Source organism: Cupressus sempervirens, chromosome 5 (genome assembly GCF_028749045.1).
Source record: "Cupressus sempervirens isolate cs-2001-9-10 chromosome 5, ASM2874904v1, whole genome shotgun sequence".
Classification (NCBI taxonomy): domain Eukaryota; kingdom Viridiplantae; phylum Streptophyta; class Pinopsida; order Cupressales; family Cupressaceae; genus Cupressus; species Cupressus sempervirens.
Window position 1 is genome coordinate 468,691,473 of NC_143122.1, and position 26,115 is coordinate 468,717,587.

The 26,115-nt window shown below is 35.9% G+C and overlaps 1 protein-coding gene across 5 annotated transcripts in view; it reads right to left on the minus strand.

Annotated features, from left to right (window-relative positions):
* LOC149556787 (uncharacterized) overlaps positions 1–25,827 on the minus strand; it is a 66,406-nt gene extending 40,579 nt beyond the window's left edge. Inside the window, exons 1-2 of one of the 5 annotated variants that reach the window (XM_089831315.1) lie at positions 25,481–25,827; positions 20,547–20,607 (exon numbers count right to left, since the gene is read on the minus strand). In XM_089831315.1, the coding sequence (XP_089687441.1) occupies positions 20,547–20,607; positions 25,481–25,701 (282 nt within the window). In that variant the 5' untranslated portion in view covers positions 25,702–25,827. The remainder of the gene's footprint in view (positions 1–20,546; positions 20,608–25,480) is intronic. The other 4 variants (XM_089831318.1, XM_089831320.1, XM_089831316.1 and 1 more) reach the window with 4 other exon arrangements.
* Positions 25,828–26,115: the final 288 nt, after the last annotated feature.

Consider the following 26,115-nt stretch of genomic DNA (forward strand, 5'->3'; position numbering starts at 1 on the left):
GAGATCCGTTGGTGTCTAGATGTTTGGATAGTCTTCCATTGCGATCTTTGTGATCCTTGTATGTTGATTGTTGTGTGCATCTATAATTGTTTTTTTAAAAAAAAAATCTTGCTTATATTTCATCCTTGTTCCAAGGAACTCCAGGCCGTGCATTACAGGCTTTGACTTTTAATTTGCAGTCCAATGTGAATCTATAGCAGCCCCAATAATATATATCGCAAGCCATATAAATTGAACACAGCTCTTGAAAATTGTAACACGGCCCCTCAGAATTGTCACACAAACCCTCTTTAGGTGAACATGACCCTGCAATTGATAAACTGCTACCTTATAGTGAAACGAGAGCCCTGCAACATTCAAATTGAACTCCCAGCCAGGACGTAGAAGCATAAAATTAATAATTCAGCCTTCAATTCGCTCTCCAGAATCTAGTCTTTAACACTTGTTCAATCAACTTCTCAACAACAGTAGATACAGTAGAGAAGCAATCACAATTTGCTTTACCTCAATAGCAAATTGCAAGATAAACTCAGAATCTAACCCTTATACTTCAGCAAAGGCACAAAACCACAGACTTAGAATTGTCACAAAGACAACAAGCAAAGAGATAAACAAATAATCGAATGCTTTACTCATCAAATGGGCTCATATTTATAATCTCCAAATGACACAAAGTTTCCCAAATGAACGTCACTTAAGAAGCTTCCCACACACAACATTACAATATAATAAAACGCCACTATAATCTGATTTATTAATTGTTTTTGGCTCCGAAAATGACCTTTTCCACCATAACTTAAAATTCTGACATGTAAGGCCACTGTTTCTTGTTCCCATGATTTAGAACTTTTCGTTCCGGTTCCAATGAGCTATGATACTAATGTGACCAACCGACAACACTATCAAAAATCGCAACCTCAGCGTATTTATATAAATAATAATAATTCAACCGTCTTGTGAAAACAACTAAAGAGGCATTAGAATCAAAATTTGACAACACTAAACTGATCCTGATGATGAAAGATGATGAATGAACCTGACGAGGTGACTTACTATAAATAGACGCTCCCTCCAAGATTCTTGGAGCTAAAATTGGAAGCCCGAAATAAAAACTGAGAGCATCCTCCAACTTCTCTAACCCAACTGAGCTCATCGAAACCAACAGATTGACTTACTATAAATAGTAAGTCTCTCAAACAGAGCCAAAACACACCATAGGCTACTAGAAAGCCTATAACCACAGAACTAAGACCCTCAAATCCTATTGTCAGCTCACGAGGGTCACGATGGTGAACTGACCTAGCTAACTACAGGAAACTACTAAAAATGGGGACATTACAGTCCTCCATCCCTAAAGATTATTTGTCCCCAAGCAATCCTGGAGCAAAATGGACATCACAATCCACCTAGATCCCAAAGGTAGAACTGCGTACTATCCTTGCTGTGTACAAACAACTCATGTGGCACCAACACCTGAATAATGGACATCAACATCAAAATCATTTGAAAATTGACTCGAGGCGCTGATGAAGGTAACAACTCATCGGAACTCAACGCAACAAAAATACCAACTCTGTCCACACTTGAGTTCTCATTAAACTGATAATCACACCCAACTACACTGTGGAAATGGTAACAACCATAGGTACCTGAATCACTAACACCAACTCCAACCTTGGCCAAAATGTCTGAGGTGTGTAGATACTGCAAGCAGCTATAAATCCCATCTGCAAAAGATGGTGCTAACCCATCCCGTAATGGATGGTATGAAACTAGAGCCAACCCACACCGACGTGAAACCAAGTCCTCTAACCCAAATAAGCTCATCAAAACCAACAGATTGACTTACTATAAATAGTAAGTTCCTCAAACGGAGCCAAAACACACCATAGGTTGCTGGAAAGCCAATAACCACACAACTAAGACCCTCAAATCCTATTGTCAACTCACGAGGGTCGCAACGATGAACTGACCTGGCCAACTACAAGAACCTGCTAAAAATGGGGACATTACAGTGGTAGCTTCCAATCTTGAATTTCACCAAGCATTTTTCACTAACTAGGACCTTGTGATCATCTTGCACCTAGGCAATCCGGTATAGATGTGGGTGTTTCTCTGTTGAGCTTTAATTCGTGACCATTTCATCTGACACCAAATTGTTAACACTCCCACCATCAATAATCACATCACAACATTTACCCTCACACTTTCACCCAGTACGAAACAAACTCCTTTGTTCAGGTTCATTTACACCACTCAACAAGACTCTTTTGTTAATTTGGACTTCTCCTCTTTCAACATCTTATGAATGTGATGACTTGGCATCTTGATCCACATGTGCAACCCTTGCTTGGCCTTCAACTCTCATATTTGTCCTTCCTTGGCATTGAGGGCATTCATAAGCTCGATGGCCTTCTCCACAGTGAAAACATGTGCCACAGAAGCCTCCTCTTCTTGGGCCTTGTCCTCTTCCTCTTCTTCGTCCTTGTTGGTATCCATAATTTTGATCACGAGAGTGATTAAAACCCTCATTCCTCTAGTTTCGGTTGGTACCCACCTCTTCATTTTTCTTTTGGTCCTCATTTTGGCTTCCAAAAGACCTACCACTGCAACTTCCTCCTTGGCCTTGTCCTCTTTGTTTTTCATCAATCTTCTTGTTCAACTTCTCCTCAACCCTCAAGGCAATAGTATGCCTCTTCAATGCTAGTCATTCTAACTAGACTTAGCTCCTCCTGTATGTTTTGTCTTAACACATTAAGGTAACGAGCGACCTCCTTGTTAGCTTCTACATGCCCTATCCTGATACAAACTCAATAGAACCCCTTTGTATATTCCTGGACAAATTTGTCCTACTTGCTTTATACCTTGCACCTTCTTGAACAAATCAAGCTCATAGTTAACAAGAATGAACTGCTTCTTTACTTTATCCACCATTTGATACGCCCTTGTGATTTTGTCCTTTCCCCTTCTATTTATCTCCAGTTGAATCACGTACCACCAGATTTCTACATGACCCTTCAATTTGGCCTTTGCAAACTTGACCCTATTAAGATTCTCAATATCTTCATACTAAAAATATTCCTCTAATTAATTGAACTAGCTGATTAACTCCTTTGAGTTAAGATTTCCCGAAAATGTGAGGACCTCAAGCTTACGTCTTTTCCCAATCTTGGAAAGGGCCTTAAAAAACCTTTCCTCCTCTTAGTTCAAGACTTCACCTTCTCCTTAGTGCAAAACATTTACTTCCTCCTCGACTTCATCCTCACTTTCATCTCTTAGGGCAAGATTCACCCCTCTATGAATCTCTTCTTGCAATGCTCACACTTGTCTCTAGAGCGCACTAACCTCAAGTGGAACACTTCCAGCTCTTCCACCATTTTCTCTTCGTGGAGGCTTTTTCTCACTCTCTCACAACCCACAACCCAGTCTTGGTGCAAACTGCCTCACAATCAGTGATCTGTCTACACACTCAGGAACTCTTGCTCTAATGCCATTTAATGAGGCCACAACTTGAGACAAAAATGAACACAATAGAAAAAGGAGATTTCTATTATCTGAAATGAGAAGTTACTACATGCATTTCAATTAAAACAGGCCGGACTACATGCCCTATGGGCTACAATATCATCAAATTCTAGAAAAGAAACTCTTCTTACAACACCTTCTCAACCAAAAAATGCCTTTACACCTCCCTCAAGGATGGGCCTTAAATAGCATGTCTTAGATTCAAGGTTAGGAATACAATTTACATTTTGACATTTGACAACCAGCACCAAAACAGAGCTTCTACAATTCAAATTAGAAGTTGGTGCAAAAATAAAAGCTTCCAAATAAAGTGTTCTAATTTTTGAGAGGGGTAACATTTGATCTAGGACTACAATCACTGAACCATTTACATTTCTAGAAAACAATCTCCGCCTAAAGTCGCCCTCAACCATTTAGTGCCTCAAATTTGACTCTGAAGTGTTCCTAGGATGTCTTTGAGCAACTTAAAAGTGCCATAACTTTCAAACCATGAAACCTTTTGACTTGATTATTTTTCTGGAGCGCTTGAAATTTTAATTACAACCTTCCCTCCAACTTACACCCTCTAACTTTTTTATAATTATGGCTCTATAACAAAATAATTGATAGTTTGCATTTGCACGTATCCTGAGGTGTACAAAAATACTAACCCAAAATAATAACAATTGACATATGAGACTTGGAATCTCTATTTTTCCCAAATGGGTATCCAAAAATGCAAAAACGTCAAATAGAAACTATCTCTAAACATATTTTTGAGTGATACAAGATTGCTTTTACACCACTTTGTCCATTGGGGCACGTGGCATTCTTTTATTACCTCAAGGATGGGCCCCTAGCCCCACTACTAAACCTACCTTCTTCCCAATAGAAAAAGTGAAACCTTGGCGTAAAATGAGTTTTGTGAATTGGTGAGGCATTGTTAATTTGCAAAGATGTGAAGTCTACCTTTGTTGAATGTTACGAAATGGCGATGAGCCATTCACATTGCTATGTTGGTAAAACGGTAAAGGGGGTCAGTTGCACTATGTTGATTAGTGGCATTGACCAATCACTGTAAGTGATTATGACTAACCCAAGCTGGTCAACTCTATTTTATAACATAAAGTGTCAATGTTAGATAACCCCAAGGGTTTAAAAGGGTTTTATAGAGAATTCGAAGGCATTTTGGTCCTTTTCTTGTTTTAAAACATCTGTAATCATATGCAAATCAACTGCAAATAAAACTTGTGATTTGATACCTCTAATTCTGATGGTGAGTAAAATAATCAACAATTACCATGGACTATTGAGAATAAAAATAGCAACGCTTTAATATGTCGATTTGTTTGTGTATCATCATATGCATGTGCACAAACCAACATCAGATTCATTTGTAAACTCAATTGTTCAATATTACCATGGCATATTGACCATACTACAACATATTGACAACCATAACTTGCTAAATCTAGAATAACAAAAACTAACTTTTATGATATAAGCAATTACTTTTTTATGGAGTTCTTAGGATCATTCAAGATAGTTTTATTTTTCTAATAGTCAACTAGTGTAATTTGGGTGGGACTCATTGTGGTCAAATAAATAGGAAAAAAGTAGAATTTTTTGACCTAAGAATAGGAGATGTCTAAGAAACATGATGTCTACATAAACATTTCAAGATTCCCTAGCATTGTCAGAAATATGGGAAGCATTTTGTTGGGTGGATATTTTAAAACTGACAATTTGTTAAAATTCAATCACAAAATAGGTGGACCAGCCACTATGTATGAGATAGTCTCTCCTACCTTTAAGGAAAGGCTCCCCCTTCTCATTGTTTCTTGGATCAATTCAAGGTAAGCAAGAAGTTGAGAGGTTTTGAAAGGGTGTTACTAAGATTCTTTCCTCTTAACTTTCAAGAAAGAATCCACTTACCCACAAAGCGAGTAATGGGCAAGATGAAATCTCTAACAACACTTCTATCCAATAGTTGGAAACGGCGATACCAATAAACCAACACCAACTCAAAGGCTGATTGAAAGCATATTGGTTTGGCTCTAAGTCTTGTTCTAATCTATTCTATAAGAATATCCTCTACCATTGCGGCACAAAGGCTTCCAGAAGTAGGGAATTCTAACTATTTTGTGGAATTGAGAAGGTAATACAAGCTATAGTCAAAGCTTCAAGTCTATGTATTACCGCAATCACTCCCAATCAAGCTTCAGCTCCAATTGCTTCTTAACTCTTTTAAACTCAATTATTTAAACACACAACAATAACATGAATCAAAGATAACATATGCAAACCACAGTCAGAGCTTCCAATTTGCACTATCACAATTGCACTCAATCAAAGTTCCAACTGCAAATGCTTCTTTGTATTCACTTTCATTAAAACAGTACTACACAATCAAAGTTATGCTTGCACAATTCTTCAGAGCTTTCTTGCATACAACAAAAGATTATTTTTACAATGAGAGAGGCACTCCTTTTCTAAGAAAATAAGTGAGAAAAGGGAGAAAAAAGTGGGAGCAACTCAACCAACTTTGACCTAGTAAAACTAGGTGAGAAGAATTACATGTCATGAGGACATGCAATCGAATTACATGTAATTGCATCGCATGCAATTCATCTTCTCCAACTACAAACATGAAAAAACAAAAAATTGAAGGAAGAATAGAGAAAAAGTTGAATCAATCCTAAAGATTGTTTTGAAAAGCCTTATGTTTGGCGACACAATCATGAAACGTAGGAAGATTTGGGATCTCCATTGTCATCAAGATAGCTTAAATTCTGACTACATCCGCATGTGCTGATTTTACAATTTCGTATTTTTCTGCAAGAGAATCCCACAAGTGTTTTGCTACAAATTTATACGTAGCGAACATGTTCATTGCGTGAAATCTGAATTCCTCATAATCAATATCAGCATTGACTCTGCTAGTATATTTTGTGGTCATTTCTTCTATAAATAGGTTGTCATGTTCAATAAGGACATTGCATCCCATTTTCTCTAGATCGCACATGATCTTTGTTTCCACTTAATGACAACCTTCTAAAGCTTCATGTAACTTTGTTAGAAGTTTTCCAAGTACCTCCACCTTATGACCCATGAGTCCCTAATATATGTAGAACATATTAGATGGGATGACGTCAAATGCAATCAAGGTATCAAGGTCAACGTTTGTCATTTGATTCCACACACCCAAAATTTCTTTCAAGGTGTTGGTTTCTTGATTTAAAAAGGCAATCATGCCATGTATCTCCTCAACACCTCTAATGCGTTCAAGAACTTTTACCGCATCCTTGATGGATTGAACTCCTTCAGAGATCACTTCTTTGAACCAAGCCTTTGTTGCTCCGGCTTTTCGATTCTCTTGAGTTTTCTAAAGGTGTGATGACTACAGGCTATGAAAACTGTTGACGGATGACATCATTAAGACAAGCAACCTCCTGCTTCAGTTGATTCTTCTTCTCCCAAAGCTCGTGATTGCTCTTTGAAAAATTGGCAAGTGCATCTTGGGTATCTTGTAAATACCCCAGCCATGATTGTTTACCAAGTTCAACTTTGGTGAACTTGTAATCTTAATGGTTGAGCTCCTCAGCTGGTTCATCTACCAAAGGCTCTGCGACCTCGGCATACTTGATTTTCTCAAAATCAACAACAATCCTTGAAATGACCTTGGCTTTCGAAGATTTAGACTTAGGTTGGAGTCCCATGGAGGGAGGCTTCCTTAAAAATGAAGCGGGTGGCAGTTGAGAGTTTTTAGGAAAATTTAAACGTGAACGGTCCCCTGAATTTTTTAAATTTGTTTCAGCTTTAAAATTTTAGCTCCTTAATATAAGGAAGTTAGTCGTCCCATGAATATCACTTTAAAAAATTTAAATAGATTGTTGACATGTGGCAGAAAAAACTCCTAAGTTGGTCAAGATTAATCTAGCCCCAACCCATTTTCACCCACTCAAATTGAGAGGGCTAAAAAGTCAAAGCTCTTATTTTGTAGGAAAAGATTCCAAGTAAACCTTTAGCCCCCTACAAAATATTACCATGGAGCTACCCACTCCACAAAATAGAGCCCAAGACCCTCCCATGGGACCCCTACCTTAGTCTTTTTGACATGAAAATTGTCTAGAGGTACTACAACCTTCCTTCTCTTCATAGTAATATTTCCCAACCACGCAGGCAAGCTAAAACCTTCATTTGTTGGAATAGGGTCAGTGGCTACAACAGACATTGATCATGATTGTATTTCTGTTGTAATTGTGCATGCTTTAGTTTGCATGGCCAAAACCATGGGTGTCTTCTGAGATGACTTTGTCATGAACATCTCAAACCCTGCAACTGAAGTATCAAGTTGGGAAACTTGATCTTTTGTGAGAGTTGGAAAAACTTCAAACACATTTCCCAAGTTCTCACACTACGCTGCTATGAGGATAGGAGGAGTTGCCAAAGAGATGGGAAGTGTTGACATGTTCACTTCCAAGATGGAAATAGTAGGTGCAAAAACAGTGGAGAATGAGTCCACATCGTTGTCTATGGTATCCAAGAAGGGTCTTTCCTAAATGGATGGATCATGATTTCTTGTTGATCATGGGGGAGATATGATCATGATCTCTCCCTCTTCCCCTTCATCTTGTTCATCAATTTCTTCCTCTGATTCTTGAGGTTGTGTGGATGCTTGAGAAGATTCTAGAGGTGGTTTTGATCTTTTTCTGCCTTTAAGCTTGAATTTGAGAGTTTTAGCCAACACTGAAGAGGGAAAACAGTCCTTGCTTGTAATTTCCAGACGAGATGTTCTTCCAATAGGTCTAAAATGATTACAATTTAACCCCAGTTTTGAATGTACTCTTTTGAGGCCTTGGATTTTCAGCCACTTATTGGTATTTACTAAGATAGATTGGAATCTATCAAAGATGGAATTGCCTTCCTTCTGTTGGCATTGAATAGGAAATGGACAATGCTTGTCAAAACCAGCCATATGATATTTTGGATCTAGGATGACGCCATCATCTTCAACCTAAAAAACTGGTGGAATCTCAACCATGTTGAGGTCAATGATTTGTTGCAACGTGAGCCTGCAATAGTCTATCTTCATGATGTCCACCTCTGTGTGCAAATCAATCCATAGATCCTCCATGTGATGAACATGGATGAATGCTCTTTTGATTCTTGAATACATTCTTTGATAATTGAAGTTGAACCTAATTTTGAATTTCTTCAAGGTGATAAGTTGAAGTTCTACTTACATTGCCTTTGATTTGTATACCGAATTGAGCATATACTGACCAATTAATGGAGGTTTAGCAGTGGTAATGTTGAATCCTAGCCTGTGCTAACTGTTGGTACGATTGCACCTCCATGAGTTGTTTGGCCAACTCCATCAGAATAATCCTATCAGTAGGATATCTTGGTAAGGTATATAGTTCCATTTGAAAATAACCAACTCTCAAATAGGTGAAAGTTGGAAATTGCAAAAAGATGCATCTGAACTGATTTACCCTCTCCTAGGCTTTATCTAATACACTTCTAATTACCAACCCTTTGTCAAATTGACACCTAAAATGTCCAAAAATTGCGTCTTGGACTCTCCTGTAATGATATTGCTTTGTCAATGTGATCTGATCATAATAGTCCCAGATAGGAAATATTGTCCGTTGGTGGACAATCCTGAGAACATTCTCATGGCTGTAGCAATGTATACCAAGTATAAATTCATGTAGAAAGGTCTTGGTGTTCCCACATTAACCAACCGCTCACATAGCAATGTACTTATAAGTTCTCCTCAGTAGATAGGTTCCTTGTTATCAAAAATCTAAAGAATAAACTTATACATCCATGGTTTAAAATCACAAGATTCCTTGAGGTCACAAATTCTATTGAGAAGAGTTATTAAATCCTTAACTTATGGTTTGAAGTCAGATCTATGTACTGTTTTGGGCAGCGCTATAGGACTTAGCAAGCCAAGCAAAACGAGCCAAATTGCCTCTGGCCGAATCCCGTCAACCTGACTTAGCCAGCAGGCAGCGTCTAAAAGGGACAAAAAACATTTTTTTAATGTCCCGAGTGTTACTAAACAGATTGTCTTTCTATTTATATGATAATAATTTACTCTATGCCAAAGATTTGGAAAGTACAAAAGTGTTCACAATAGCTGAGAAAACTTCATGTTATTTGTTCTCTCTGTATTTATAGGTATAGCTCCCTTTGAAAGATTTATCAATGAATCCAAAATTAGTTTCGCACTTTTTTCAAAAAGCGCATAAGGACTTTCACATACTCTTGCGTAGTGAGGTAACAATCCATTCATGCAATAAAGGAAAAACAATTCACAAACTTTCTCCGAAAACACTTATTCAAAGAAAGGAATTATATAACAACTTAATAAAATCATTCAGAAAATTCAGCTAAAATAAACCACGACAGAAACAGCAACAGATGCCTCCAATCAATAAATCAAAGCTCACAAAGTAACAATGATTTAAACACTTCGAACACCAAGTTTCAAAGCAGGATCCAAGATGATATGTATATATTTATAAAACTTTCTTCATGCACACAATCATTCAAAAGCAAACATATATATGCTATCTGTTGATTACTGTTAAAGTATCTACTTATCAAAATATTTTCTAGCTATCTTTTCTAACCCCTAATTAGTTCAATGCCCCAGCATTTATAGTTTCATTACAAATCCGAAAGGCCTCCATTAAAGCCTAGCCATTTCGGTTCAAACAGTTGAGATATGAATATTAAAAAAAAAATTTAAACGGTTGCCAAAATATGACCAAAAGTAACTATCCCAATCAAACTTCATCGCCGGTCTTTTCTTCTTTGCCCACGGTTTGCCTCACCAATTTCCAGCTTCTGAAGGTGTTCATGAATTCTTGCATCGCATGGGAATGGGGGTTCTTCAAACTCAACAGCTTAGCCCTACACACATCCTTTTGCCATTTGAATTCCTTGATTTTCAAGCTCTAACGTTGCATGAGATTCCTATTCAAACATAACATGGATTTGATATTTGTTAGTGTGGTGAAATCACTAGCAATAGGTGCTTCATTATCTTTGATCTTTTCAACAGCATCATTGAAGCTCTTTGTTAATGCTTCAGAATCCATGTTCCCATCATCAAATTGTAGAATTCTTGTAGGGTTTACTATGTTCATGTCCTTAAGAAGCTCCTCATGCATCCCAGCAATCTTGCTTTCAATGGATGGCATTTCTTTAATTGCTTCTTTATAAATCGATTCTTTGCAACCCATGTTATTTTTCATGATGAACAACATATAGGAATCCACATTTTTCATCGGATTCTCACTTAGAAACTTAAACACTCCAAATCTTTCAACTTCAGTCACCTAAAATACAACTACCTGGCACCGGCTCCATTTGGTTTCCCATCCTGGAATCAGAGTTTGAATCTCTCCTAAGAGCATTTCTCCTTCAGCATACACAGTGCTGAATTCTAGGATAAACTTGTTACCTTCTTTGATAATAGCATTCACCCAATCTTGCATTGCATCTGAGAGCAGCTTTCCCTTTTGCATCTATTTTACCAATTGTTGGTTGTCTACAGAATTGGGGTCAAAGGATTAAGGAGCTTGAACAACCAGTAAGGCTCCGAGACTCATCAAAGAATCAATATAAGCAGCCATAGTCACCACTAAGGCCTCGAGTTCCTTTTGCTCCCTGCTATCCTTTTCAAACTGGGTTAACATATGATCAGCAGAAAATTTAAAGAAATTATTGCCTGTATTTCTATTGATGGTTCCAAGTTCAACCGAAGTAACTTTGAAGCATTCGTTGTCAATCTCTCTAGTTTCAAACTTCTGCTTATATGTAGCTAGCTCTACTATGATTTTCCCAGTTACTGGGTCTTTGATTAAATGGGCATCAGTTTTCATCTTTTTAACTTTGGAACCACATGCTGCATATTTTGTTACAATGTCTTTCATAGGCGTGCATACTGGCTGCAAATTTATTTTCTTACTGACTGAGCTCGACAACCAGGGTGAGACAATGGGGGTAGTGGAGATTGATTGGGTATCCCGTGTAGGAGTTATGAATTTAGGCTGGTGTGCCCTAGGAGCGTCAATAAACTGCACGTCGCCATCAGGATTGTCTGAGAAACCGAAACCATCACCCGAATCCTGTCCTTGAGTCAACATCCTTTCCTTCTGAACTTCTTGCTGCATGAGGGCTTCGGACATAGTTTTAGATCTAGTTTGAGGAATCGTGTTCTGTGTAAGTGGTGGCGTCTTTTTCTGCTTGTTGAGAGTTGACACACCTGCAACAGGAGATGAAACTTGGATGTCAGAGGTCAGTGGTTCAGAAAAAGAAACCGTTTTTGGAGACGGTTCATTGACTACTTTCATGCTCTACCTCCTAATTCAGTTGTTTGTATGAGTGAGGATGGATCTAGTTCTCAAATTTATATCGTCTTCTTCTCCTTGGTTCCAATCCACTTCTAATTGTCTTAACTCGCTGGCTTCCTCCCACCCAGGTTCAATAATATCTGAACCATCTTCAATTACTCCTTCAAGTTGAAATTTCAATTTGAGGAAATTGATTTGTTGAAGCATTAATCTTGAATTGTCCTTTTTTAACACTTCTTCTTCATTCTTACAATCCTGCCATAAATCCTCCAGATGTGGAATTGTGGACAACTGACCCTTCAGACCAAGAACTCGAGCTGCAAATCCCTTACTATCAAAATCCCTTCTCCCTTGATAAGACCCAAAACCAAAGCCGAGCAAATTGCTTCCTATAACTGAAGTGTTGATCATGCTGCTACAAGTCAAAGGGCCAAGCTTGATAGGAAACACCAACTCCCAATTTTCTTGCGAGAGATTATCCTTAATAATAGAGAACAGCTGCTTGCAGAACTTGGCTAAAACAAAACAGTCAAGTGTATAGCGCGGTAACCTTATGGGCTCATCTTTGAATCCACCTATCCTCAAATAGGTGAACTTCGGGAACTATATGTAATAGCTTCCATAATTTTGAATTAGTTTTTGAGCTTCTGGGGATAGCCTGGGCATGGGTGACTTTTTCCGAGATAAATGTACACTTTCTATCAATACATCGTGCACCTTTCTAAAATTTTCCAACACTTTATCTTTTTACAATAGGGGACAATATTGATAGATTGTTATCTCTTCACTCCAAATCTCATGGGGTAGGGAAGTGAGATTACTAACACAAGCTATGCAGTATGTAAGGTAAGAAGCCATGTAGAAATTCTCCTTGGTTTCCTTAGCATGTCTAAGTTGTGTTCTTAAAGAGCTAGCAATTATTTCTGCCCAATCTATCCATTGTTCTCCCTTTAAAATAATTTCAACATAATAGAACATCCATTCCTCAAAAAGGAGGACATCAGCTCAACCCTTAACTCTATGTAACATCACTACAAGATCATGAATATGGGGCTTTAGGTGATCCTTTGTGACTATCTTGGGTAGTCTTGAACCTCCACCATAATTAGTCGTCCACTTTCTGGCAAGGATGTTACAATATTCTCTTGGGATTTCTTGGTATTCAGCTAGGGATTGGATGGGAGAAAATGCAGCAAATGTACTTTATGGTAGTCGCAGTACTGAGGCGATGGTCTCCCTAGATATTGATAGAACAGGTTCTGCATCCTTATTTAGGATACTCTTACTCCTTACATCATAATGGTCAATACAAAGCTGGAGCAATTCAGGGCTTAACAGGGAAGGAGGGAAGGCTGCAGCTTCAATCAGGCCACTAGTCAGAATTTCCATACAACCATTTAATTCATCAGCCTGCTCAAGGAAATTCGACTGTAATTTTTCCAGCCTAACACCTTCTAAATTCGTATCACAAATAACGGGTCTTTTGCACTCCAGACTTGACACATTACCAAAGAAATGCAATACGGATTTCATCTTAAACAAGGAAAACAAGGTTCGAACTGATTTTATTTTTGAAATGCACATAAACGGTAGAACAAAGGAAGGCTTTTTTGTGTTCTCACCTGCAACTCGCTGAGAAAATACCTTCTTTTCCTATCTCTTAGCAGCTCCTCCAAATTTCCTTTTCGCATGGTAAACAAAAAGAAAGACTATGCTCTTTTTAAGAAAAAGAAAACTTACATGCGAAAATACAGCCTTGTAATGAGGCATTCATGATAGATCAATTAAGGCTAAGTTCACACATTCGAAATCTTTCAACGTGACCTTTTTATTAAATAGGTCCTTTTTTGCGGCTATCCTGACAATGATTAGCTTTATCTGACACCCAATCTTTCCTTTAGCGAAAAGATTTTTCACTTTAAGTCATGATGGCATTTTCCCATGCTCGAAATTAAGGCACCCCCTTTTTATGATTACCTCCTGACGTCATAATTCATGCCACATGAACCTGGCGATTTCACCAACCCACAATCAATTTTGTCGAAGGGCCTTAGTTATAGAATTGCTTTGAACTGCTTCGAACCAAGCTTCAAAGGGGTTCGAAGTGGTTCAAATGAACATACCGGAGTCTTGTGTGAATTACCTGCAGGAAACAAAGGTCAGCATAAAAACCTTCGGCTGAACTACTTTGAACTAAGGTTCAAAGTGGTTCAAAGAGGTTCAGACAAAGACGAGAAAAGACATGAAGCTTCGGGTGACTTTGTGCAATGTTTTTGATGATCGGGAGAACATGAAATGACAATGAGAAGCTTCAATGACTAGATAGGCAACCTAGGAAAAGTTCAAATTACGGCGACTCATAATATGGCTAACACCGAGCCACTCTTTACAACACAAAATGAAACATTTTGATGACTAGAGTCCAAAAACTGTGACTTATAAACAATAATCAGGAAACTTTAATCATTTTTAACATCATCTTCAATTATTATTCTCCAAGTAAGTATACTTATGGATTTTATATGTTCTTTTTGGAACTCCATGTATTCTTTTATACATTTTTCATCCAGTATCCTAATATTGTGCGGCCACAAATGTGTATTCTTAAATTCTTTCTTGACAACAACAGATCCTTCATTTAAGATCTTTATAATTTGTCCGTGAGGATCTACATAATCATTGTAACTTGGGAAATAATTTCAAAATAAATGAATCTTCTAGAAAACCATTCTTGTTATCTCATCCCTACGTATCTCCTAAAAATAAAGGTCAAATGCTTCTTGGAAAACTGCATTAAAAAAGTCCAGACTAGTTTCGAACACATTGCAATCATGGAGACTAGGGGTGAAGAACTAAAATCAGTCCAAAAAACACTAACAACAAACTTTTTAATATGCAAGAAACATCTAAAATAGGTACTTTTTGACTCAATACAGACTCTTTTTGACTCAATACAATTGCACCGAGCTGTTTAAGAGGAGGAACCATTGTATAGAATCAATGTTTAGGTTCCTTTTAACTTTGACATTGACTAGGACATCTTGGGAACCAATTAGTTAGTCATACAACCTCTTTCATTAATGCTTTAAAAAGAAGAACCATCCTACCAGCTATTTTTTTCAATAATTTCCTCATTAATATTGATGCTAGCTAAAAATTTAACATTGTACAGGGGTACTTTTAAATTGAGGACATTAGGCTCGACATCTACATCTAGAGTCTTCCATGACGTATCTTACACGTACTCGGAGGAAGACATAGGCTACTATGAGCATTTCTTTTGATATATGTTTTGAACTTTTGATTCCATGGATTGCATATTCCATGGATATTGTAGACATTTGATAGTTACACTATATTTCAGATTTCTATTATGTTATTCAGTTTAACTTTAAGTAATTTCTTTCAAAAATTCGAATTTATATTTACGTGATCTATGAAAAGTTGTGTATGTGCAAAGTAGCTTCTATTTAAAAAGTACTGAGTTTTCTGGATTAGATTGTGTTTGTTTATTTCATCAACGTTTCGGATCACACTACATGATCCATCATCAGGATAAGAAAGTGCAGGGTAGTAAGATATGCAGACTGGACCTTTCTCAAGAATTATAAGAAGAGAAGGGGGAAGCTCGTAAAACCAAGCAAAGCTAAAAATAGAAAAAATAGAAAAAATAGCAAAAAAGGGGGGTATCCCCACCAAAAAGTATAAGAAAGAAGAAAAAATGAAAGAAAAAGGTTTAAAAGAAGGAAACTAAACAGAAAAAATAGCTCCATATATATAGAAACAACAATTAACATATATCCTGCCTTTATATATATATATATATATATATATATATATATATATATATACGCAAAATAGCTATTAATATCTAGGCTATTATATAATAAAATAGCTATATGGGTAATGTATAGCTATGTAACCACTTACAATAGCTAAAGGATCAAAATATAGTTATGTACAAGAAAAATACGATATACTATGAAAGAAATATATAACTAAATAAGAAATATTTAGGAAATATATGCCAATATATATATATGTCTATATGCGATATAAGTAAAATGTACTAGACATATATATATATATATATATATATATATATATAAAGGGTTGAAAAAAAAAAAAAAAAAAAAAAAAAAAAAAAACCAACAATCTATATGTATACCAATTCCTTCTTATTTATTTTTACTCAATTCTCTTTGCAGTTTTGGTCAATTTCACTTTCTTGTTTTCTTAAAATTGGTATACATATAGATTGTTGGTTTTTTTTTTTTTTTTTTTTTTTTTTTTTTTTTTCAACCCTTTATATATATATATATGTCTAGTACATTTTACTTATATCGCATATAGACATATATATATATTGGCATATATTTCCTAAATATTTCTTATTTAGTTATATATTTCTTTCATAGTATATCGTATTTTTCTTGTACATAACTATATTTTGATCCTTTAGCTATTGTAAGTGGTTACATAGCTATACATTACCCATATAGCTATTTTATTATATAATAGCCTAGATATTAATAGCTATTTTGCGTATATATATATATATATATATATAAAGGCAGGATATATGTTAATTGTTGTTTCTATATATATGGAGCTATTTTTTCTGTTTAGTTTCCTTCTTTTAAACCTTTTTCTTTCATTTTTTCTTCTTTCTTATACTTTTTGGTGGGGATACCCCCCTTTTTTGCTATTTTTTCTATTTTTTCTATTTTTAGCTTTGCTTGGTTTTACGAGCTTCCCCCTTCTCTTCTTATAATTCTTGAGAAAGGTCCAGTCTGCATATCTTACTACCCTGCACTTTCTTATCCTGATGATGGATCATGTAGTGTGATCCGAAACGTTGATGAAATAAACAAACACAATCTAATCCAGAAAACTCAGTACTTTACAAATGGATTGTGGAAATCTGTTACTGTTAAGCTTCTATTTATCTCAATTATTGTGTATTTGATGTTAATTAGCTAAATGATGCATAAAAAAAACTTAAAATCCTTAAAAATCTTTAAATTTCTTGGGTTTTTTAATTTCCCGAGTCCTTACTAAGTCTGGCTACTAAGTTCGAGTCCGAGCCCAATTTGGGCTTGACCAAGTCCGAGGCTGGTAACACTAGTTTCGGGCCACCTAAAAAAATTAGTTCTCTTATTATCCAACCAATATGTATTCATGTGCCTTTGATAATCCAATTTGGTATGATTCCATAGCTTTGAATTTTGAGGAACTTTGAAGATTTTCTCAATGATGTTTGGATCTAGAGTAATGATGACCTTGTCATCCACATTCTTGATTGTTTTTGTCTTAGGGCTGAAATGTTGAGCACATCCCGAGACAAACTCAGGTTCCAAGGCAGCCATGGGAAAAGTAGACACCAGATGAATATTGCTTCTTTTGACATGTTTCATCTCTCTATTAGCAAGGGCTTCAATCCTTTGTAGGAAATCAGTCATGTCTACATGCCCAATCTCTATATTTGATACTTGATCCAAAGGAGATGAGACAAGTGATGTGGTTGCATAAGCCAGCTCCTTATCAAACTAGTATTCATCTTCCCTTTGAATTTTGTTGGCATGGACATGTCTTGTGCTGCAACATGGAAATTCCAAAGTAAATACATCATCTAAAGGGATTGGCTCCATGAAGTTGTTAGTCTTTGATTGGCAAAGGCAGATCTATGAAGAACAAGGTATTTGGAGTATTCATTAGATACTCATGGAACACTTGATGGCGGGAAATGATCCGGAAAGAATATGTATTTGGACAAATTGGGACTTAGAAGGATGGATTGCATGTGGGTAATGATGGATTTTCATTTGTATGGCCAATACTATAATCTAGGTGCATAAGGATGTGTGCAAATGACGACTATGCTATTTAAAAGAGTGACCTGTTACCGAAATCAGGTTCTCAAGCGCTGATTACATGTAGTAATTATTTGAAGTACGCATGTAATCAGGTTAAGAGAATGCAATTGCATGTGTACGAAAAATGGATGGAATATGCATTGCCATGAAAATATGGAAGGTAAAAAGATGTAGATGTACTTGCATTCTTGGGAAGGAATCTGCAACTTTCTTCTAATAAAGGAAACCAAAAGAAGCAAAGAAACAAACAAGAAAACTAAGCACAAAACAAAAACATACCTCTCGCTATTGACTTGGACATGACAAACTACAAGATTTTCTTCTACGTGCAATTTCGTTTTTGGAGTTTGGAGGATTTTCAAGCATTTGAAATGAGAAGATTTCATCTTATTTAAAGAGAAAATGCAAAAGATATGGCATGTTTTTTAACAAATGGATAAAGATGAGCCAAACAATGCAACATAATAGCAAAGTAAGCAAAGTTGAAATCTTCTACTTACTTGGAGCTGAAAGAGTCAAATGTGGAGGAAAGAGAAGTTGAAATGAAAAAGTTTTCTCCAAAATCAAACTCTCCAAGTGTATTTGCATACAACAACTTGATAGCTTTGGACCATTTCAAACTTGCAAATGTAAATCTCCATGCTCAAATACTTGATCATTTTTGCATGTTGAAGGCAAAATACAAGTTACAAAACTATGTAATGCAAAAATGTTTTTGATGTAATGCATCAATTGGGATGTTTTCGAATAAAAACCTGCCCTTCAAATGCACAAGTATGGGTCATTTTTTATGCCTTTGGCAAAAAATGTAAATCTTAAATGCCAAAGTTTGCATCAAAATGCAAAAACACCTTCTCCAATACCAAACACATGAGCTGGAAGTGTTGATTTCTGGGCATTTTTGACAAAAACGTGCCCTTTTAGTGCCAATACAGGTGTTTTTGCCTTAGGAATCCAAAAACATGGCTGGAAATGTGGAGTTTGTGGCTTCCAAATGCAAATTTCTGGGCATTTTTAACAAAAATATGCCCATGGAATGCATATGGTTGAGGTGTTTTTGAAAGAAAATGCCCAAAAACGTGTTCTTCAAAGGCATTTGCATGAGTTTTTATGCATGGACGGACTGTAAACATGCATTTGCATGTTTTATTTTGCCTTGGAAAGCCAACGTTTTGGCTGGAAATGTATAGTCGGACTCTAGGCATGCATTTGTGTGTTTTATTTTCCCTTCGCATTTACAAGCTAAGTCAAACATATTCCTCCTAATGCAAAATCGCATTCTATGGGCGTATTGCATATATTATTTTTCCTCCTAAGTGCAAATCGTACTCCAAAAGAGGCATTGCATATCACATGTTGGCTTGGAAAAGCCATTTACATGCAAATCGGACTCTAGGAAGGTGATTGCATGTGTTAAAAACTCACTTTTTTATTTGCTCAAGTCCACAAATTGCTTTCCTAGTGCAAATCGGACTCTCAAAATGCTATTACATGTAATGCTTTTTGCATGTAGAGGGAAGTTTTCATGTAAATGGACTCTTAGAAGTTCGTTACATATTTAAAATATGCACTTTTAGGCCAAAACTGGACTCTACTTATGCATTTGCATGTAAACATGTAAAAAGATATGTTACTGAGTTTGCAAAACTTAAGTGACCAATTAAGCACAGGTCTTATTAATTTTTGAGTTAATATCACTTAAAGGGGTCAAAAATAATATTTACATTATATAGCTTATATATCATTTGCAAATTTTATTCAAAAAGTAATTTTTAACTTATAGATGTTTTAAAATAAAACATAAAGTAAAACTCGAATATATTAAAACTATACAGTGTGATAAAGTCACTTAAGTAATAAAGTAACTTTAAAACATAACATAAAGTCAATTTATGTTATATTTTTCAAAAAGTGAATGTCAACATTAAAATCTAACATGATATTTTAAATATGCAATTGCATCTGGAGAGTCCACTTTTTGGGCACTTCAATGATCATATCTTTTGACGACCAAGTCCGATTGAGCCCTAAGATATACTGACTCGAAGGGAAAACCAAATGCAAAGAGATTGGATGAAACCAAAAGACTAAAAGCAACTAAACACACACTCAAAAACATGAAAAAGGATGTTGAAGGCTTCAAAAATCAAGCATAAGCTTAATAAAATGAAAAACGAAAAGGACTTGATGAAAGCCTTCAATAAAAGGGTTCATTATGTGAATTGGGGTCAATTGGTTGATCAATGTTTGCCAACTAAATAATGAATTATCTCATAGAAATGTGAAACTAAGTTGAAAAAGTTTCATACTGTTAAAGGTACATTGTGGTGACAAAATGTAGGACAACACATTAATTTCACAAAAATAAAAGAGTGGTGTGCTAGGTAACAAAAACCCATGGAAGTTATAAAACAGTATTCGGAATCAAGAATTTTCTATTTAAAACACTGAAACTGACCCAACATAAATAATTCAAATAAAATGAAAGTACCCTAATTTGATCAAAAATATTATAAAGAATCCAATCAAAAAGTACATAATGTGTCTTTGGCTAGTAGAAGAGCCAAAATTCCTCCAAGTATTTAAAGGATTAGCAAAAACTAATGATTCCATGGAGAGTTAAAAGTGAAATGAAAAAATTAAGGTGAAAATTATAATGGAGATTCAAAATCAAGAAATGGCAAAATATAGAGAAATGTCATATTTAAGCATAAACCAAGTGCCAGTAATCAAAATGTTTGAACAGAAGCTAACCATAAAGGAAGTATCAAGGGGTTGGTTGATTTCTAACCTCCTTAGAAGCCAACAGTAAGTCTGGACTTGCAATGACAAAGGCAACATCCCTTATAAGTCTGCATAAAAATTTTAAAAAATAAGCTATATTTATGAAACAATTTGCCATCACTACACATAAGCTACCAACATCAATTTTCTCTTTTCTTTTTTTAACCTTTAATATTCCTACTCTTTTTTTCTCTTTAAGAGCATGTGGGTTGACTTTGTGCAAGTGTGCAATTTTTGCAATAACAATTTAACAATTTCAAATTCTAGCAAAAGCATATTTAAATTTTTTAGGCAAGACATATAAACTCAAGCAAAGGAAATATCTAAGCCATAGTTTAAAAAATTCCTAACTCAGCAAAATTTCCAAACATAAAAACTCACACATTAACAAAGGACGTGGCTATCCTCCAGACAAAATGCACCTTTGATCAAAATTGAAAAAATCGAAAACACAACGGATTTTGTTGAAATTTTCAGCATTTGTTCTTCATGATCTGTATGTTCTGTAATCGAAAACAGAAAAAAAATAAAGAAAAAATCACTGTGTTTTATCCAATCTTGACTATGCATCTCATAAACCATTTGGTTCATGTTCTTATCCAATCTATCTTGCCTTCTTTCTTGTCTGGTCATTCTGTCCTGATAACTAACTTTCTCCATCAATATATAATTAGTTTCCTCTTTCTCCTTTCTGCACACGCCTGCCCCGGTCTGCACACGCTTTCCACTGTAAACTGTTTCTCCAAAGGGCAAAACTGTCACCAATATATTTTTGACCTGATGCTCCAGCATCAATAAGACCCAAAGAAGAAAGAATAGCAGAATGACTTTATGTCAAGTTCAACTAAGGCAATTAACGTCAAAGAGCGACTATCAAATGAGTTGGAAGATTTGGGAAAAGATCTTTTAGCCCCTTCATTTGTTCATGCAAGAGGAAATGTTCAAACAATTTCTCCAATTGATTAGCCAATCCAAGACTGTACAGCCAAAGATAAGATGAACAAAGCAGTTATGAGCAGATATCAACTATTCTTTGGGAAGAAAACAGCAGGACACATGGAGGTTGCACTAAAAAGTAAAAGGACAAAGTTACCAAAGCAAAGTCAAAGGGAAACTACCAATGACCTCATTGATTGACAATGAAGATCAAAAAGGTGAGATGGAAATTTCAGATGGAGCTGAAGGAAGTGTGGGACCTACAAAGCTCGATTAGTGCCTACAAAGAGTAATATCTCCGCAACTTATCCACATAAGCAGCTCTCCAATCCCTAAAACAACAGTGGTAGTCCTCCTTGCTCCAACTCTAATTCAACTGGAAGTAGTTCTTAAAGTTCTCAAGTCTCGTATGCATACTTCACCTCCAATGATGTAGCCCATTGAAGAACTTACAGCCATGGAGGTGGAATTTCTAATATTAAGTAAGAGCAACACAAAGTGGGCTCAAGAAACTTTGAACAAAAAGAGAACGGTATAGCACCACCCTTGAACTTGGAAGCAATTTTGAACCTTATTACGAAAGAAAAGACAAAGAAAGTTAAAAGATAGATGCATTACAAGAAGAATGAAGTAGGACATCTGATTGTTGAGATTGGCTATCTCCCTATTGATAAAAATATTCATTTAAGTGTAAGTTGATTTCAAATTTTCTAAAAGAGAAGAGAAATTAGTTTATCGTATTTGGCGACTGAAAATGTTGAAGAGATTATGGAGAAAGATAGTGAGGTAAAGGCAAAATTGACAGCAAAATATAGGGAAATGACTGCATACATTGCTCATCTTGCAAATCTAGTGTCTGAAGTAGGAATGCATTCACTGCAAAAATTGGAAGAGGCACCACAAAGGAAACAACTTGATCGGTTGGTATCACATGGAAGAACAATTTGGCAGGAATTTGTGTGCAGATAACTTCACAATAGTTGGGGCCCGTTTGGCAACGGGAATAGGAATAGGGGAATAGGAATAGCTATTCTGGAATACTTATTCTGGAATAGAAAATGGGGGTACGTATTCCTATTCTCTGTTTGGTTCAGCCAGAATTTGATGGGGAATTCGTGGACCCAAAAACTTATGTTTTCTAAAATAAATAAAACTGGAATAGGAATATGTATTCCAATTCCACCTATTTAGGTGGACTTGCAAAACCTCATTTTTGGGCCAAAATTGGAATACGTATTCCTATTTTATTTCGTATTCCAATTCCGATTTGGTGCATCCAAACGAAGAATTCAAAATTTTAAGAATTTAAATATGCCCATTCCACTTGTATTCCCGTTGCCAAACGGGCCCTTGATGATTTATTCAATTCATTGAAGTAAACTCCGGGCACCATTTAAATGTCTATTGAGTTAGAATGTTCCATGGGAACCATTATTTCAGCATGTAGTAGCATACTGACAAGCTTAAAGCCCATGGAATTTTGGAGTGTTGATGAAATGATGAGACAAAATTATAGCTGCTCCAAAAAGTAATTAAATTCAATGACGAATTCCCACTTGACAAATGCCACTTGAGTAGCAAGAACCCACCCTATTGACAGTTACGAATATAGAGAACTTAAAGATCACAAAAAGAGATATTTTCTATTTTTGACATTTGTACACCTTTGCTTTTCAGATTTACTAAAGATGACCAAGATGCACTAAAGATTAATTTCAAAAGGTTAGTCCTATCCCATTATGAGGAGCACCCTCCAATATCAACTCTACGAATAAATTGGTGAAGATTGCATTGAGAATTGCAGGATACAGACTCAAGTTGCCACATTACCAAAAATTGTACATTAGCAACAGAAGTTCCTTGCAATGGCAATTGGATACGGAAAATTTAGCTTGGAAATCTCTAATCATTGAAATTAGGTAACTTTCGGATAAAGTTTGATTGGCAAGAGGATAAAGCAATACACCATCACCAAAATTGCACGATCATTCAAATGACTAAATTTAGATAGAAAGATTAAGATAATGTTGTAGAATAATTATTTAGAATTATTTTCCATTTTTTAATTATATTTAAATTTGAGCAAAAATTGCCAATAGTAGCATGTTGTGATGGTTAAGTTGTTGAGTTGTTATCCTTGCCATCAAGGTTCAAATCTCATGGGGATGAGGTCCCCCGTTTGTGGCCTCACTAGTTCATAGCTCTAGGTCAAAAGCATTTACCCCTCTTTAAAAAAAAAAAGTTTGAGCAAAAATAAGAGCCTCTTTTAGTCAAAATGTATTTATTTAATTCTTTTTCAATTAATTTTCTTAAGAAATGTTTTATTTCCTTACTTTAGAAGAAGGGATAAAATTTGTTTTCAAGCTCTAAAATAGTAGTATTATTTCTTAGAAGCCTTTTTAAAGAGCTTATAAGGTTCCTGTGCACATCGAAAAAAAATAGGAAACGGGAGTTTATGTCAGGGCTTATGCTGCAGAAGTTCAGTCAAAGTTGAAGGGTTAGATTATTGTGTTTTAGGTTTAAAAATTCATCAAGTTATCAGTAAAGACGAAGGGTTTGTCTTAAACTTTGGATGATAGGGGCTGCTTGGGCATGACTTACTGATTTTTCTCGTCGTACAGAGCTGGCCCAGCTATCTCCTCTTCTGTCGGTCGGAGCCATCTATTATGTATGGTATAGGGACAGCTTTAATTTAGATTCCTCTGATACAATCAGTCATATCACGTATATTACAGATGAGGCTTCTAGAATTTGAGTTGTTTAACTGCTACTGGGATATTGAGATCTGGATTAAACACAAGAATATTCCATTCAAGCCTCATCACGAGGTAAGATCTTCAAACCCCCCTGGATGGGGTACTCTCCATCTCCTCCCAAAGAATGGAACAGTCTATCAGGGCTTCCCGCAATTCGGTTTTGAACAGATGGCTTCTTTGGGATGAAATCTCTATCCGGGAGGGGGTCTGGAGCTGCTCTGGGAGCAACTGGGTTGACTCCTCAAGCTCTTTTTTTGGGTTTTCTGTTGAAGAAGTTGGGTTTGGCTGTTGTAGCAGTTGCTCTCGTTGTCCCCTCCGGAGGAATTGCTGCTCTGTGAGCTGGCTGCATTTGGAGTAGCTTTTAAATTTTTGGGTTATTAATCCTTCTCAATCTCATATTCTGTTCGTTGTTCTCATTGATATTGTTTCCTTTGTTCAAATCCGATGTTTATGTTAATGTATTTGGTGATATCTATGTCAATCAGTCGATAGCATTGTAATTTGGTTGCATAAATATTAAAAACTCATGAAAAATGAAATGCTTCAATCTTGTACTCCCACCTCTGACTAAAATAATAGGTGCAGATCATCTTTCAATATCTTGTTTACATACAAAACCTCCAGAAAACAAATCGTACAGTATGCATTAGTAACAATCTATTTTGATTGTTTTTTACAAGTATGTTAAATGTGGCAACTTTCCATACTAGTTTTGAAGAGAAGATTTCCTCGCACAATGTTTCATTTTGTGTTGACATAAAAGTGACAAATTAAAATGCTACAAACTTCAGCCACAATCATAATTAATAAACGTACCTCTAAATGAAGAGAGAGGCGATTTCAAGATGGACAAACTCTAGCCACGCAATGAAATGTCTTGTCTGTAAAATGCTACAGCAATTGATGAGGAGGAAGAGGATGAAAAGATGCCAATCAGACTCCTTTGGGTCTCACTAAATAAAGGGGGAGTTAATATTACAAGTGCTCAAAGATTGGTTTTTATATTGATGGCCCATAGGATACCAAGCTATGTGATGTCCAGTTATTGTATATTTATATCTTTCTGCCAATTTTACTATTAAACATGGTTATTGTAAATTCCTATACCTTGTTGCTGCACTTATTAGACATTTAGAAGCTTTAAGTCTTCTGCGGTCAGAAAATATCAAATTTAACAAATTATGTTAACCAGATACATATACCAATTGTTTTACAATAACATGGGGTGGAAAGGTCTTGAAAATATTACTTGTGTGGAAGTGTCTTGAGGAATTCCCATCTGCCTGAAAAATCGTCCTCCTCATCGTCTTCCTCCAACGATATCTTCTCTGGTCTCGAAATTGCATTGACATTTGCCGCTAACGACATTGTTTTCGGAATATGAAACAAGCCCTTGTTTCCAGGTCGAGATTGACGGTGCAGCTTTGAAAGAGGTGTTGATGTTATTGCTTTCACAGTGAGGGCGTACATCCCAGTGGTGCCTTGTAGATGTGAAATTTCTATTTCTAAGTACAAACGAATGCAGACAGCGAAATGGTTATGCAGGGGCCAAATTGTATTTGTTAAATAAATATAAACTCGAACTAGTAGGATTCAATAAATATAAACTCGAACTATTAGGATTCAATAAATATAAACTCGAACCGTCAGGATTCAATTTTACTGTGAGAATGAATAGAACATTCATCGAGAAGAACTTTGTAATTTTGTAAACAGTTGAAAATAGGTCTTAAACCAAAAAAAACATTATAAAATTAATTTAGTTAAAATAGAAAACATGAGCGTATGATTGAGAACATTGTTTTTTATATAATTATTCATAATTCTAATATGTTGTTTCATTTTGATCACTAGAAAATTAAAATTGACATTTCTTAATTCTTT